The 17,359-nt window shown below is 42.2% G+C and overlaps 1 protein-coding gene across 1 annotated transcript; it reads right to left on the reverse strand.

Moving 5' to 3' along the window:
• Window positions 1-7,855: 7,855 nt before the first annotated feature.
• Window positions 7,856-17,225, reverse strand: COIL (coilin). Its single transcript, XM_030534435.1, has 7 exons — window positions 16,951-17,225; window positions 13,297-14,497; window positions 12,596-12,682; window positions 11,294-11,341; window positions 10,585-10,654; window positions 9,321-9,409; window positions 7,856-8,079 (listed from the first exon to the last, which is right to left on the reverse strand). The coding sequence occupies exons 1-7, from the start codon at window positions 17,202-17,204 to the stop codon at window positions 7,987-7,989; spliced, it is 1,842 nt and encodes a 613-aa protein (XP_030390295.1). The 5' UTR covers window positions 17,205-17,225; the 3' UTR covers window positions 7,856-7,986.
• Window positions 17,226-17,359: the final 134 nt, after the last annotated feature.

Consider the following 17,359-nt stretch of genomic DNA (forward strand, 5'->3'; position numbering starts at 1 on the left):
CAGACCCACAGTAAGGCTCAGATTTCTGTCTAGACCAGTATAATATTACTAGTATCCTGCCAAAATAATCTTACTTGGCCACTAATATTTGAGTCCACAATACTGCAATCAAATGAAGCCGCTGAGACTCCATAAAGGCTCAAAGATCCACGCCATGGATCTGACTGCAGGATCGGGGCCCTAAATAGCTCATGACTAAGGCTATGTTTTAGTCATGGGTATTTTTATAAAAGTAATGGACAGGTCATGGGCAGTAAACAAAAATTCACAGCCCGTGACCTGTCCATGACTTTTACTATATTTCCCTAACTAATACCTGGGCCAGGGGCACTGTGGGTGCTGGGGCAGGGGGCGTGCCTGGCACCCCTGCTGGTGCTGGGGGGGGAGGCAGGCAGCAGCACATGACCTGGGACCTCTGCTGGTGCTGGGGAGGGGGTGCAGATTGGTAAGGCTGGCAGGCTCCCTACCCATCCGACCAGCATGTCCCTGCAGTTCCTGGGGAGAGGGGAGGCCGGGGGGCTCCGTGTGCTTGCCCGCCACAAGCACCAGCTCTGCAAGCACAGCTCCCATTGTCTGGGAACCACTGCCAATGAGAGCTGCAGAGGCAGCACCTGTGGGCACGGGTAGAGCCCCTCTGGCCTCTCCACCTAGGAGCTGTATGGACATGCCGGTAGGAGCTGGGGGACCACCCCCCAATAAGCTCCTTCTTCCCCACAGCCCAACCCACTGTCCCTATCTTGAGCCCTTTCCCACATCCAAACTGCTGCTGCTGGCCCACAGGCTGCCTGGCTCGGGTAGCCTCTGAACCAGCATGGCCATTGCAGAAGTTACAGATGTCACAGAAAGTCACAGACTCTGTGACTTCCGTGACAGACACGCAGCCTTACTCATGACTATGTTGCTTGAAATTCACAATTGAACCATTTTCTGCTTGCTGCAATGCTGTGATTTTTTTAAATCTCATTTCAGCATTTATCTTTATTCTTTTATTATGCTAAACCATTTCATAGGTGGAAAAAATAAGTTTGATTAGGATGAACAGCACAGTACGAATAAGTGGCCAATAATGAAGTTCACTTTCATTTTTTTCTGATTACATTTGGATGCTGTCCATTTTCTACACCTCCGTAATAGTCTGTGTAATAAAAATAAAACAGAAATAGTAACAAAATAGTAATAATACTTTGCACTTCCATTCAAGGATCTGCAAGCATTTTATAAACATTCCTTAACTAGGCCTTACAATACCATTCTGAGTATGTAAGAGTCACCTCTGCAGTGGGAAACAGCAGCTGTACAATAGAGACAAGGAATACTGCACTACGATTTAGGATTAGGACTCTTGTACAGTATTGCCAGCTCCAAACATTCAGAAATCAGCCCTCAGAAATCACAAGATTGACTTTCAGATTGTGAGATTAAAAAAAAAAACACATTTAGATTATTTTTGTTTGCCTTCTAGTATTCGCATCTTTAGGGTCACATTTTCAAAACTATATCCATAACCATGAGGACTAGAAACTTACTTCTAAAAAATCCCTTAGATTCTAGTGTATTCACTTGACTGCAGAGTCTAAGGCTTAAAGAAAAATGCCAAATATTGCGATCCTTGTGATAAAATGTCAAGACTTGGCAATACTGCATGTATGCAGTCAAAAGTGCATGAGGCATTAAGATAGGCAGTGTTCTTACTAAGGTTAGAATTTGGAAGAGAGTAACAATACCTATATTTGCGAAAGGTGGCATGAGATCTTTAATAATCACCATGGTCAGGTCCTCTATTATAAAACTTCAGAAATCTCCCCTGCCCCTCATATAATCCTCTAGCTCCGTGCTGGGACTGGTTCAGTGCTGACTCAGAAGGAAGGGTGTCACTTATAAATTCCTAATAGCTCTTCATGTGAGAAATGAGCAAACTGACTAGGACAGTCTAAGAATAGATCAAAAACTTCCCCTACTCCTTGAGTCAAACGCTATATTTTTGTGCTTTCTGCATTTCTGGTTTATATAAAACGTGGAGATCATGGAAACTCATCAGATGTCAAAGTGCATGGCCACGTTGATGTCTGACTTGACTGAAACCCTGATGTTCTGGAAAGCTCATGAGAGTCTTATCTCCTAAACTGTCCTATCAGATTTCTAAACCAAAAAGATCTGGATAATTTCGTGGTGCTTTTGCAAATCAAATTGGACTTCTGACTCTACTGGGGTTTGGCCATCCTTGCTTCAATGACTGTGCTTCTTGGTCCACCCTATCACATTATTCAGATTAGCTTACACCCACTTTCCCTGTGTACACTGATAACAGCTGCTGCAGCTGTGTATTACGGAGCTTTATCTGAATGTGCAAACAGTGAGTAACAAACAATGCATGCCGAGTTGAATCACTGATAAAGTTACAATGCATTTTTCCATGCTATGGCCAACTCCTGTGATTAAGAAATGAGCTATTGTTTATGCTGTATTTGTAAAGGACCTGGGATACCAAGATGTGCATATAGAAACTGTTTCAATATAAATGTATCAGGAGCATATTTTCCCCAAACCAACTGTTATTAAACCAGCTATATAGAAAACAAGAGAGAAATCACTTGACAATTATTTTCAACAGCTTGTAACTTTTGACTAACTCTGCTCAGTACTTAAACCAGCCAGCACTACCACACAGGAAACCCAGGTTCTATTCCCAGATATGACAGCTGTCCCTACAGGGCTAGCTGTAAACTGTGAAAGACAGAGGCCCTGTTTCTCAGATGCACTAGAGTTGCTTTGCATCACCGCACTGATGCACAGAGGCCTGAAAGACGGTGGAGCCAACTGCAGGAGGATCAATCTAGCACAGAGGAATGGTATTAGGGACATAGAATTACCACAATGGATTCTGTGCTACCATCCCCCCTCCTGGCTGTCAAGGTACTGGGCTTTCATGGACCTTGGTGATTCCCTCGCTACAGTTTATAGCCAGGATGAAATTAGTGTAGCCCTAAACTGCTGTAAATTATGCTCAGAAAGAAGGCCAGTGCACAGCCAGCGATCCATGCCTAGCATTTCAAATACATCCCAGTGGTTAGTACTGTAATTCATAGAGATGCTTTTTCTTAAATTCTATTTAAGACAGAGGTCTAAAGTGAACCGATATTGAGAGCTGCTGATTTTCTAATTTACATATGATTAAAAAATACATTAGCAGGGGACACTGGTGTTTCCATCTGTAGTTGCTCAGGGACCTGCAAGAGAGGAAAAGAAATCTCATAAAGCCTAAGAAAGAGGAGTGAATCCTTACAATAAAATCTCTCAAGTGTTTTTGAAGACTAAATCACATATATATTATCATTGTGAGTCTGGGGCTACCTATATGGATTTTACCTCCTCAACTAGAATTGCACCAGCACTATTTATCTTGCACGAACTATCAGGAAATGAGGAATTATTTAGTGGACTTCATTTTCTTGCTTAGTAATATGGGTGGTGCCCTTGCAGCTGCACCTTGCACTGAATCTCATTGGCTTCTCATGGGGGTTCTGCCCAGGCACACAACCTTGCTCATGTAGATGCAGCAGCATGATCATGGCCTTAAAATGGTTGCCTACAAAAATACGATAGGCTACATTTTAGATTAGCATCTGAACACAAGACGGTTGAGAAATGGGAAGTGGAGAGAGATTATTTAAAAAACAACAACAACAAAAAACCACCATAGAAGAGAATTCAGTGCCTGAAACCCTTTGGTTTGTTGCCAGCACTATAACAGTGCTATGAATGTAATAGAACATATAGACTTCTGGCAAAAACAAACATGCCACTTTCCTAAAGAATTTGCAGATCCGGTGCACGTACATCTCCTGAGAAGCGGGTTAGGCTTCAGAACCATAAAATAGTGTAGACAAGAAAAGAGTGTCAAAATGCTGAGAGTAATTGCTAAAATTTTATTGTTCAAAGAAACATCATCTCTATTGGTATTTCTGTTGATCCCAATTTAAGGATGGGACTTCCATTTTTTTTAATGTCTTAGGGGACACTGGAGTTTAAAGATAAGCAAAATACTCATCACTGATGAAAGAAAGAAAGAAGCAATGGCTATTTCAGTTACTATCTCTTGTTATATCTCACTTGTGGAAAGTTTGATATAGATTATTACACTTTTAAGAGTTGGTCTGCCTGTGGTAGAAACATTGTTCACTAGGTAAATTGTGACCAAAATAGATTATTCCCCCAAATCATCAATGAATTGTACCTTAGTTTTATATTAGATAACTAAAACAGTTTATAGCTGGGCAGAGGAATTTTGTTTGAGACAGAGTCCTGTTTGATTTATCATAGATAACCTATATATGGGCAAACATAAGTGATCTTATTAACTAAATCCTATGAAAAAGAAACAAGTATTTAATTCAGTTACTTAAAAGAAACCATTCAAGAATTAAATTAGCAATGTTACTTATAGGTCCACCATTCAAATTAATGAAAATTAAGAATCTTCAGTTTCACTTTAAATCCCACTATGTCTGTTTTGTTCAAGGTTATGTTTCCCCTCCAAAAGGGCATAGTCTAACCATTTCAGTGTTTGCATAAGTTGTTACTTCCTCAAATTATGTCTTTTCAATATCCCATTAAAATAATTTCAAGAACAATTTTAATCTACTCAATTGGCAATGGTTTTGGAAACCTTAAAAACTGTTTTCCAGACTTTTCCAAAATAGGCTTTCATCCATCAATTCTCTCACTTTAACTAATCCAGCCTGGAGTTGAGAGTCCTCCATACTTTTGTTCTAAGATTACCCCCTTCTGAAGTTGTGCAAGGAGACTCTTAGCCCCAAAAATTAAGTTTTAGAATGGAATCTTTTACTAAACATTATGCACTACAAAATAAGACTTCGCCACTTCCCGTATCTACAATAAAAAAAAAAATGTAGTATTGTACCAGTGCATGCAAGAATGTAAAAGTGACATTAATTAGTAACTGACTATATACCAACCTTTAAAAACTGTTTTGAAAATATCAGCCCAGGCGCACCATCTGGTCACCAGCTTTTGATGTGATTTTGAATGGGGGCGGGTGCGAGCAGATATTTGACTTGCTAGTCAACAGAATACTACTCCCAAGCGAGCAGAATTTTGTAAACCTGGAATACTTCGATTTACATTGCTCAATTTTAGAAATATACAAGATGCAAGCAAACTGCAGATGTAGAAAAAAATGAAATCTTAAAAACTATAATAATCCAAGGTGTTTAATGTATAAGGTATATTACATGTTACCTTAGTAGCTGTCAAAATAAAACCCTAATAGGACATCGTACAAACTCTGCCTTCACTTAACTGAAATTCAGTCTGTTCGAACAACATTGTTTCATATCAACTGACTTGGTTTGTGCTTGTTGAGGGATTTGGTGGACTATAAAAAACGATTTTTATAGTAATGAAATATTCTGTAATACTGCCACCCAGTGGCCAAATACAATTAGTAAATGTGTATCTTCAAAAACCTTCTAAGTACTTAAATTTCAATTTTTTTTCATGATACACCTCTACTCTGATATTATGCAACCCAATATAACATGAATTTGGATATAATGCGGTAAAGCAGTGCTTCGGGGGGGGCGGGGAGGAAAGGCTGCGCACTACGGTGGATCAAACCAAGTTTGCTATAACACAGTTTCACCTATAATGCAGTAAGATATTTTGGCTCCCGAGGACAGCATTGTATCAAGACAGGTGTGCACTGTGTGTCACATTCAGCTGTAGAATGGGGAATATGGATCTTGGGTCTGTTGCACAAAATACATATTAAATGTCAGGACTACTCTGTTAGCAGATGACAGTTCTTCTGTAAGATATTGCAAAATGTTTCCATTTAAATAAAATTGTTTGCAATTCTTTTGCAGAAATGAAAAACAATCAGCAGTTACCTAAAAACACAAACTTTTGGGGATAAAACTTATTATTTGGCTCAAAAATATCTTACTAGTTTTTGTTTTTTTTACTGTTTCAGTTCGCAACTAAATAGTTTTTCATTTATTCATTATCTCATTTTTCTGAATTTTAAAAAAGTTAATACTGCAACACAAACAAAGCCAAATGAAAAATAACCAAAAATATTTGAACTGATCATGTAGAATGTTAACATGTTTTAGTATGTCCTGTATTTACACAGTAAAAAAATCAAAGGATATTGTAACTTTACACAATGTTATAATGTAGATCAGGCAAGTTCTCTAACCCAAATAGATTACAAATCTAGATAAGCAGCCTATGACGCAGACAATATTTGAGGAGTCTTATATCTAGCTGTTTTCTTGTGTTTGAAACTTTGGTCTTTGGGACAAGGATCATCTTTATGTGTCTATGTGCCATTGTTCTAAGCAAAATACAATCAGGCCTCATAGGTGCTATCACAATATCAATAATAATGAAGAAAGCAACAACAGAGTATTACTGGAAGATACTGAATGAGGCGGGATTTAAGGAGGAAAGAAAGGACACTCAACATAGGACACAAACAGATCAACACAAAGGGCAATAGAACAGTTTTTTAAAGAAATGCAAACAGATTAATTTAATACACATAGGAGGCAGCACTGCCTAGGAGCGTTGGACTTCGGTGTTCTAGTCCTTGTTCTGCCGCTTGCTTTACATACGGTTTTCAATTTTCCCATCTACAAGGGGTGGATACCCACCTACCTCTCAGGGGTAAAAGGACTTAACATCTATGAAGTCCTTTGAGATGTTCAGATGGAAGGTGCTACAGAACTGCAAGAAATAGCATTTATGCCAAGTCTTGCAGCAGTAGAGGCAGATAGTGCACTGAGAAGTGGAGTACGTGTATGGTTACCGATTGGACTTGTGATGAATTATGTTATTTTAAGTTCTCCTTTGTGGTATCTCATGCGGAGCGAAGAAAATTCACACAGTCAACACAGCTGCAAACAAGTCAGGAATCCCCTTTATTCTCTTCCATTACCTCCTTATATAGTTAAGTCTGGTTACATAAGAACCAATCATGTGGGCTAACATCATACATGCTAGCAATCTAATTGGACAAAAAGAAAAATCACGCGCTTACCATGCCTCTAATCACGCGATTGGCCAACTGCAACAACGCAATCCCCGACCACACAAAGAAGGATCTACAGCCTCCTCCCCTCTCCTCTCCTGAACCAATCGCTCCGTGTGGAACACAGAGAACAAGCGGCTCGGACCAGCCCCCCCAGCCACAGCCACAGGACTCCAGCTGAGGAGGCAACGGACACTCACGTGTGACAGCTGCCGCCCACCTCTGCCCGCGGAGCGCCTCGCGCAGGGACCCACACATACCCAAGATCAGCGCGGGAGCAGCGCCGAGCCCGGCCGCCTGGGCTCCCCGCGCTGCCCGGCCGGGGCCCCAGCAGCGCCCGGCGTCCGAGCGCATGAGAGGGAGCGAGGAGCGGGGGCCGCGGCCCGAGCCGCTCGCCTCCTCTCCCGGACGGCGGCAGCAGAGAGACCGGCCCGGGGGGAAGCAAGGAGGCAGCGAGGAGGCGGCGGCTCCACGCAAAGAGCCCGGACACAACCCCGGTCCAGCGCCGCACTCCATCAGAGTAGGGAGGATAAGTCCCTACACTCCTTACAGTAAGTTATCTTTGTATTGTTATATTGCTATATCCTTACAGAGAATAAACTTAACTGGAGCTAACGATTTTAAAAGAATTCCTGTATTTCACATCCATTAGCAAGCAATTCCTAAATATGTAACTCATGGCTGTCTGGCAGAAAAACTGCTGCTTTATTTAAAACAATTTTAAAAAGAGAGGCAAATGTACTTTTCTATATTAAATACACCAAAATTCCCTTTGAAAAACTGTATTTATAGTTCCTTATACACAGTTTCATTTTGAAATTATTTATTAAAAAACATCCAGTGCATTTGCTGTCTTCAAAACCAAAAGAAAGTACTTCACAAAACAGTGAGTCCATATAACTATTTACACATATGGAAAATGAGTTCACATCTTAGAGTTTTATGTTCTCAGTGGTTGATTCATTAGTAGGAGAATGCTCAACGATCAGTCTTGGTTCAATCAGTGCATCCCAGCTTTCAGTTATCTGAAACAAACGTATAATACTTAGCATGGAGTGAAACAGCTGAGATTTTCTTTTATTGTCTATATTTGTACTAAGAAGGTACGTTCATAGCGGCGCATCTATACAAGAATATTACTAAACAAGAACTGCTGTATAATACAAAGATCTGTATGGTGAATCCCTGCTCTGCTATTCTGCTTTCCCAATACATACAGAATTCCACTGACATCAGTAAAGATCCACACATGTAGGGAGAGTAAAATACCAGATGAATAGACAAACTTGTAAAAACTGAAATATGCTAGACATAATATTGAATTCTGTTACATTAAGAAAAAAAAAGTCTTCAAAACAATTTGTTCAGTGAATTGTGTATTGTGACAGACCCAGGCCAGTGGGGTACAGGAATCTGGTCCTATTGGTATCCAGGGGTACAGGGCAAATATACTGGTCACTGGATGAGTAGTTTTCTGTTCCCTGAGTGACCAGAGCAGGGGCTGCACTAGAGTACTCAGGAACCTGCTAGAACCAATTAAGGCAGACAGGCTGATTAGATCACCTGCAGCCAATCAAGGCAGGCTAATCAGGGCACCTGGGTTTAAAAAGGAGCTCACTCCAGTCAGGCAAGGAGGAGCCAGAGGAGAGGAAGTGTGTGTGAGGAGCTGAGAGTGAGAGGGTGTGCTGCTGGAGGACTAAGGAGTACAAGCATTATCAGACGCCAGGAGGAAGGTCCTGTGGTGAGACTAAAGAAGGTGTTTGGAGGAGGCCATGGGGAAGTAGCCCAGGGAGTTGTAGCTGTCATGCAGCTGTTACAAGAGGCACTATAGACAGTTGCAATCCACAGGGCCCTGGGCTGGAACCCGGAGTAGAGGGCAGGCCCGGGTTCCCCCCAAACCTTCCAACTCCTGATCAGACACAGGAAGAGTTGATCCAGACTATGGGGAAGATCACTGAGGTGAGAAAATCTGCCAATAAGAGCAGGACCCACCAAGGTAGAGGAGGAACTTTGTCACAGTACATATATCTATACACCTACGCAGCTATTAAATGAGGTGTAATGATTGCTATAATATAAATATACACCAATCACTACAAAGAAGCAATTTTTTTTGTTTTTGCTCATTTTCATTGAGATGTATTGACAAATAGAAATCTCATTAAAACAGGTAAGTTCCTTAGCAGCAAAGAACAGTAACATACAACTGATACTATTTCAACTGTGCATAGCACAAAGCCAAGCAGTTTAAAGAATATTAACACACCTTTGTATCCTGAGAAACAGCATATTCTATCACTTCAGCTCCATCTGCAGACTCGTACACCAGATCAAATTTTCCTGGCTCTTTCACCACTTAAAGAAGAACAAAAACATGATTTACAGTTAGTTTTATATAAATGTAAAAGTAAACATTATTTGTATAATATTTAAAAAGCTAGTCAAGTTCATTTATTTAATCAGCAATACACATTACAACAAACACTGTTACAATCATTCACTCCCCAGTGGTTCAATGAAGCAGTTGAGCAGTAATGACCATACACTACTCTGTGTTTATACTACACTGTATCACACTAGACAGTATCAACTCATTAATCTAATTTGTTTGTGGTAGGGACCCATTTGTCACTATGCAATTATACAGTGCATATAACTGGTGTATATGCATCAGGGATAGGTGACCTAGTTCAACCCCTTCTAAAGTACAATACAGGTATCTAGTTAAGACCACACAGTAAAATCCAGTAAAAAGTCAACATTTGCCAACTCAATCACAAATCTCTCCCGATTTAAGTATAAGGAAAAACTATGTCAAACTCAGATGTGTGGCAGTTGTTGATAAATGCTGGTTGTTAAATGGCAACCACTATACTTGCATTCAGAATTTCAATCAAGTATTTGAGGTGCACTCCATTACTTGGTGAGGACTTAGTCCTACACTAAATAAAGTCAATGGCAATACTATTGACGTCAAAGGACAGGGCCCTAAAATTTCTTTCATTCACAAGCACATCTATTCCAGTTATTTTCATTTAACCATTTTAATCTTTCAGACGATACAGTGCAGTTCCAATGGGACATGCATCTGAGGAAGTGGGTATTCACCAACGAAAGCTCATGCTCCAAAACGTCTGTTAGTCTATAAGGTGCCACAGGATTCTTTGCTGCTTTTACAGATCCAGACTAACACGGCTACCCTCTGATACAATGGGACATTGTTCACTTTCTAGCTGTGAATAGTACAACTCAAAGTGAACTTTATATGCATGATGCCACGCCTAACAAGTCATTCGAGTATCCAAACCTGCTTGGCAATATGTACAACCAACTTCAAGACAGCAAGCAAGTGCAATGGATTTTCTCTATTTAACATACTATTTTAATCTGTGGGAAATTTTATGATGTTTGAGATAATGCTGAAAAAATGTGTCTAAAAATTGTAATATATTGTCTTACATATGTTTACCACCGCAGCAGAAATGACTTTAGATATTTACATACTGACCTCTGGCATTACATATACTTGCCTGCTGAAGATGAAAGAATCTCAAGCTCTAGCTGTTTGTTATCAGCATTCCAACTGATTATTTTTCCCTCCTTCAAAAAACAACAAAAATGGTCCTATGGTGAAGCATAGCAAATTTGACAAGAGTTTCATATTACATTACAAGGATATCTTGAACACAGCCAGAGCACATATTTCTATTTGATGAAGTCTTTTGTCTAGTTCTGAAAAATCTAAAGTATTAAACAATTAACTTTAAAAAGTTGTAAATGAACTAAATTAGTAATACCAATAAACCCAAATCTTTTATTGCTACATTAATCCACAGTGACTGTGGCAATTAGTCAGCTATAAATCAAGTTCTTTGAAACTGCTACAAAGGTATGTTTTTAATAATTCCATGAAATGTCTTGACAACTTCCAACGAATGTGCCAAGTCTTTCAATGTTCTTTTGCATCCAAAAGCTTGGAATTTTTCCTCACATTTTAAATTGTTTCCTCTTAAATCAGCAGTACTGTTTGCATGTGTTTTTCTATTGACAACACTTTAATATTTCGAATAGTTTTGTATTTTGTAATTATTTTTTATTTATATTGGAAATAGTCTGCATGATAACATGAGAGGTGGGGGGACAGAATATACAATGCACAGAATTGTAAAATATCTAAGACTCCCCCAAAACCTTGTCTTACCCACTATAGTATTATACATACATTTTTTGAAAAAATACCTTGTAGTCAGATACTTCAGGAGTGTAATTTTCAGTTAATTCCAAAAGCTGTTAAAAGAAAAATATAAATCATTATAAGAGATGAAAAAATTATGTCTACTGCTTCTGGCCCTTGCTAACCCACTTACTATCCAGCCTAGGACCTATCATTGAGGTGAAGTGCATAAGAGCTGTGTATTCTGCTCCTAGACCCTAATGCTTCCCCCTGCTAGTATTCCATGACTGATTGCTCCAGTGGCTTTCCATTCAGCTTGGGCTTCAAGAAGAGATCACTGTGACTCCAATTTCCTCAGCACCAGTGATTGTTTTCTTTATTTTTGATTTTGGAAATGAAGTAGCATTTTTATAGCAAATTTTGCAATGATGTCTCAGAAACACCATACAGAGAGAAATAGTAACTTAAGAGGATTTTCATAGTGACTTCATTTTTGTGTGAGAGAAGCACTTCTCTCTGGGGTGGTCTTTAAGGAGTTGTTTGTATCATGACACCTTTTCCATGGAAAAGAGAGGCATTCTGGGAAGGTTCAAAATCAGCTTGATTAACTGAGGCTTGACTCAGGTGGTCTGAGGGAAGGAAATCTATTGTACAGATTTCTCTACGAATTTCTACTGAAATTGAGGTGGAGATGGAGAGTATGACATTTCTTTGCTTATGCTGTCATTCTATTAAGTTAAAACAAAATAAACTTAAATGCACTAGTTCAAAAGCTTTCTAAAACAGAGGCATCAACTGATTCCCTTCAAGTTGTGTCTTTAGAGTAAGACAATCTGAAAATATATGCACAATGAAAAATGTAGGAGGTGCTTTTATTCAAGAAAATACTTGGTTAGAGAGATTAATGAATAATTTTAGAGCTACTAGCAAATACAAGGCATACCAGAAGGCTTAGAGGGCTTTGAACCAGTCAGAGTTCCAGATTTCTTATAAAAAGATTTAGACAAAAATGTCATTCACTAATAAAGATTAAAAAGGGTTCTTTGGATACCCAGTTCTTATGCTAATGGTTGAAGGCCTAGCTTTATAATTCATCTGGAAAGGTTGTGATGTCAATCCTACTGGGACCCATTTTTCCTCATCTAACTTACAAGCTAAGGGAACCAAGGTTAACTGCATATCAGGATAAATGCAAACATATTGTCTGATACTTCTGCAGCAACAGTCACTAAATAATGCAAGTTTGAACATTGCAAAATTTTTGGATGTCACAGCTAAAGTAATAAATCACAAAATTTATTATACTGGTACATCTGAAAGAGGTCTGAGCGATATGACTAACACTATATATTTTAGGATTTCCTTACCTTAAAGGCAATTTTTTCCCCTATTTGTGGAGGGGCAGCTAATAGAGGTAGTACACTATAGTCCCTCTTTGGAACTTCCACTGGATTCTGTAAAATTAACATTACACTTATTGATTCAATTACTTAACAAAAGCAAATAAGCAATATTAATGCTGTATGAAAAATCTCTGAGAAAATCCATCACGCAAACCAGCATCCAACCCAAAGGTAGGGCACAAGCTATGTGTATAATATAAAAGAACAGTATTTTACAAACACTTGTTCAGGATCTGAGTTAGCTGTCCTTAACCATATGAACTGTACAGTTGTATTCTTTGCATTGGTCTTATTCTTATCTTTTTTGTTTTGTTTTTACAATTTACGCTCATTTGATGTGAGAGGCAGTGTTCCCTGGTGAATAGAACACTCAGTTGGGACTCACAAGACCTGGGTTCTATTCCCAGTTCTGGCAGTGGCCTGTTGAGTGACCTTGGGTAAATCACTTCTCTTCTCTGTACTTCAATTTCCTATCTGTAAAATGGGCATAATGATATCAACCTTCTTTGTTAAGTGCTTTGAGATCTAGTGTTGAAAAGCAAGATATAAGAGCTAGTGGTATTACTATGTTTTTGTATATTCAATTACTAACATTTTAGTAAAAAAACTATAAAATTTTAAAAAATCTTTAAATAAATGTGTTAAGGACATAAATAGTCACTTACCTGGATAACAACTGAAGTGTTTTTTGCTGCTTCATTTAACTGCTGCTGTTTCTGGCTTTCACTGCTGTAGTTGAAAAAGACACTATTGCTTTCTCCTCGGCCCCGGCCCCGGCCCCAGCCCCGGCCTCGGATCATCCCACGACACCCACGGCCCCTGGGTCCTCTCCAGAAGAAGTTATCCTCTCCTCTTCCAAGTCCCCTTCCAAAACTGCTAGGGTTTACAGCTGGTCCTTGATTGCTAGTTGACAACTGTTTATCACCATTTCTTACGAAGGATTTATTGAAGCCAACATTTGCTATGGGCTTTTTAATAACAAATGTCTCTGAATCTGAACTCTCAGACTTTGAAGAGGAGGTCTTTGCCTTGGGGGACTTTGACATAATGTTCACAATTGGTGGATTTTTAGGCAGCAAATTTCTCGTTGAATTACTGCTTTGCTCCTCCTCCATACTAGAGTCAGAATCTGAACTCGAGGACTGGGGTTTAGCTTTTTTACTAATTGCAGTCTTAGGGGAATTTTCATCTTTAGATTTTGCAGTAACTTTACTAGCAGCAACAGCTTTTATAGCAGAATTTGCAGCAAGTTGGGCTTTGTCTCTGTGTAGGATTGCTGCCACAGGTTTATGTGAGGATTTATTTTGTTTCATATCTATTTCATTGTCAGATGATGTGCTGGAGGAATCACAATCTGAAATTCCCCTTCTCTTTTTGCTGGACTGTGCTGAAATGTTTTTTACTGTGCTACTTTTACTAGGACTCAGAAGGAAAATGTTGTTGGCCTTTTCTAAAACAGTCTTTCCTTTAACTGCCCTTGTCTTTCTCTGCTTAACATCCTTTCTTTCTGTCTCCGGCTCTTTCTCCCCCTCTGACTTTTTTTTAAGCTTTTTGGACTCATCAAGACCACTGTCATCCTTACCTCCTGTGATACCATTTCTTCCATTCACCTCTTCTTTTCTTTTTCTTTTCTTGGACTTTTTCCAAGAGTCTTGAACATTTACAGAGTCCTCTCCCTTATAAGAAAGATGTTCAGAGTTCTGTTTCTTCTTCTTCTTCTTCCTTCTGTGTCTGTCATCTTCACTTTTAGACTCCCCCTCCTCTTCCAACTTTTGCCTGTGCCTTTTTCTCTCTTTTCTTGATGAATACGTGATACCATTACCCATCTCATCACAACTATCTGCAACTACCTCTTCCAATTTAACTCTGTGAAAAAGACAAAGAGAAACAAGTGTTCAGTATAAGTAGCAAATTAATATTCCTTTCCACATATTGAGTTTGAAATAGTAATCCTTATGTCTGAAAGACAATCTAATCTCACAGCTATTCACTTAGCAGCTAAGGAATATTACCCTAGTAGATGAGGAGATGCACCTATAAATCTCCCAACAAATTATGCCACCAAAGACTAAACTAGCTTCCATCAAACAGCCTAAAATCCCCATATGCTCACTCGAGGGGGGGGGACATGTCCCTGTTGCTTGAGGGGACCACATGCCAGTGCAGGTACCATGGAGTAGGGAAGCTCAGTGGGAAGTCTGCAGGGAACATGGGCTGCATTTTCCTCCAGTACTTAAGAAGCCTTGTCTTGCACCCCAGATTTCCTCTAGCCACACTTGTCAAACTTTAGGTGTTTGATCTGAGGCACAGTCTGTAATAGGAAGAGAGCTCTGAGACATAAGCCCTTGTATCAACGGCCTGCTATGAAGCAAAACCTGCTCGCAAAAACAGGGCCGATATTGCAGAAATACACATTCCTAAGAAGTGCTAGTCACAAAGTACTAATGCAAACACATCCCAATATCAAGTGGTACCAAAACATCCCAATATCAAGAATGCTACAAAAACATTCCACAAGGATAACAGGAACACACTGATCCCCCGTAAAAGATAAGGTCAGGAAGACAGTATGTAATAAAAATGTTTTGATCAAACCAATGTGTACAAGGTGATGTGTGATAACTAGCCATGTCAGGGGGCAGTAACTAACTACGTCAAATGGGCAGTACTAACTTGTTTGTATCAGAATATAAAGATGTATCTCAGGGAGTTCACTGAGCTCATTCATTGTTACAGGCATACATGTAATTAGTGGTCCAGTAGAGCCTCCAGAATACTAGTGCCGTGCTTTGCCAACAATAAACCTGGCTGGGTGCCTTCGTCCCTTAACGAATCTTGTGGTCATTGGGCAGTTTGCGCAAGGTTTGTCGTGCCAGCGGTCTGCACAGAGCTGGGGCGGCACACAGAGAGAACACACAGACACAGCCAAACATCTGTCAACATCTAACCACACCGGCTTTGTGGGACACGGCAGGCCTGCCTCTAAAATCTCAAGATTTTAAGGGTATGTCCAGGCAACAATAAAGATACTTTTCAAAAGAGAGTTGAACCTAGGCTACAATATGACCGGCTGCTATGATTTTAGAAATATTAAAAGGTGTCTGCCCAAGGGGAATAGGTTGTTCCAAATCCTGTTAGCTATTTTCAGAAACAGGTTTTCCCATTCACTAGGCAAGAGCAGAGCAGGACAGCCATGAAAGTAGGGTTGCCAACCCTCCAGGATTGGCCTGGAGTCTCTGGGAATTAAAGATGTCAGGTGATGAAATCTCCAGAAATACATCCAGCCAAAACTGGCTACATGAAATCAACACTGCGGAGAACGGAGAAGGTGCAGAGAGAGATGGCTCCTGGTTGGGCTCGCAGCAAAGCAGAGCTTTGAGCCTCCAGCCACCTGGGGAACAGCCAAATTGCCTAACCATCAAAAAAGCCCCCTCTCCTAGGGCTCCATTTTTTTAATCCCAGACTAAAGTACCACCTTGGGCCAAGGGAGCCTGGGCAGAAACATCAGGGGCGTCAATCTCCCACTGGGGCAACTGAACCGTGGCCAGAGGTACCGCCACCAAGATTCGCTGCCCCCCCCCCACGGTGCCTGAGGGAGTCTCGCGCTTCCCACCCCCACTACCTGAGGGAGTCTCGCGCTCCCCCCGTCCTCCCGGTGCCTGAGGGAGTCTCGCGCTCCCCCCGTCCCCCCACTACCTGAGGGAGTCTCGCGCCCCCCCCCGGTGCCTGAGGGAGTCTCGCGCTCCCCCCGTCCCCACTACCTGAGGGAGTCTCGCGCTCCCCCCGTCCCCTCGGTGCCTGAGGGAGTCTCGCGCTCCCCCCGTCCCCTCGGTGCCTGAGGGAGTCTCGCGCTCCCCCCGTCCCCTCGGTGCCTGAGGGAGTCTCGCCCTCCCCCGGTGGCTGAGGGAGTCTCGCGCCCCCCCCCCCCCGGTGCCTGAGGGAGTCTCGCGCTTCCCGCCCCCACTACCTGAGGGAGTCTCGCGCCCCCCCCGGTGGCTGAGGGAGTCTCGCGCCCCCCCCCCGGTGCCTGAGGGAGTCTCGCGCTCCCCCCGTCCCCTCGGTGCCTGAGGGAGTCTCGCGCTCCCCCCGTCCCCTCGGTGCCTGAGGGAGTCTCGCGCCCCCCCCCCCGGTGGCTGAGGGAGTCTCGCGCTTCCCGCCCCCACTACCTGAGGGAGTCTCGCGCCCCACCCCCCGGTGGCTGAGGGAGTCTCGCGCCCCCCCCCCGTGCCTGAGGGAGTCTCGCGCTCCCCCCGTCCCCTCGGTGCCTGAGGGAGTCTCGCGCCCCCCCCGGTGGCTGAGGGAGTCTCGCGCCCCCCCACCTGAGGGAGTCGTTATCCCGCACCAGCCGCGCGCTCTCGGTCGGTGGCAGCAGCGCCCCCTCCAGGAAGAGGCTGAGCTGAGCCCGGCGGCTGAAGCCGAACTTTTCCCGGATTAGGCTGATGAGGTCGGTGACCAGGCGCACTTGGCTGGGCTCCAGCAGCAGCCAGCACAGCGAACAGCCCGGGCTCCCCGGCGGCGGGTAGTCGAAGAGCAGCCGGAGCCGCACGAAGCCCCCTCCGACAGCCGCCGCCATCTTGGACAAGGAGGCCGGAGCGGGGAGGGAGGCTACGGTGCCCCACGCGGCGCAAGAAAGGCATCACTCAGCAGCTTCGCCTTGCGGGCGCCACCTGCCGGCGGCAGCGGCTAACTACAACCAGAGAACCGTGCCTGCTGCAGCAGGGAATGGCT

Source organism: Gopherus evgoodei, chromosome 15 (genome assembly GCF_007399415.2).
Source record: "Gopherus evgoodei ecotype Sinaloan lineage chromosome 15, rGopEvg1_v1.p, whole genome shotgun sequence".
NCBI classification, from domain to species: Eukaryota; Metazoa; Chordata; order Testudines; family Testudinidae; genus Gopherus; species Gopherus evgoodei.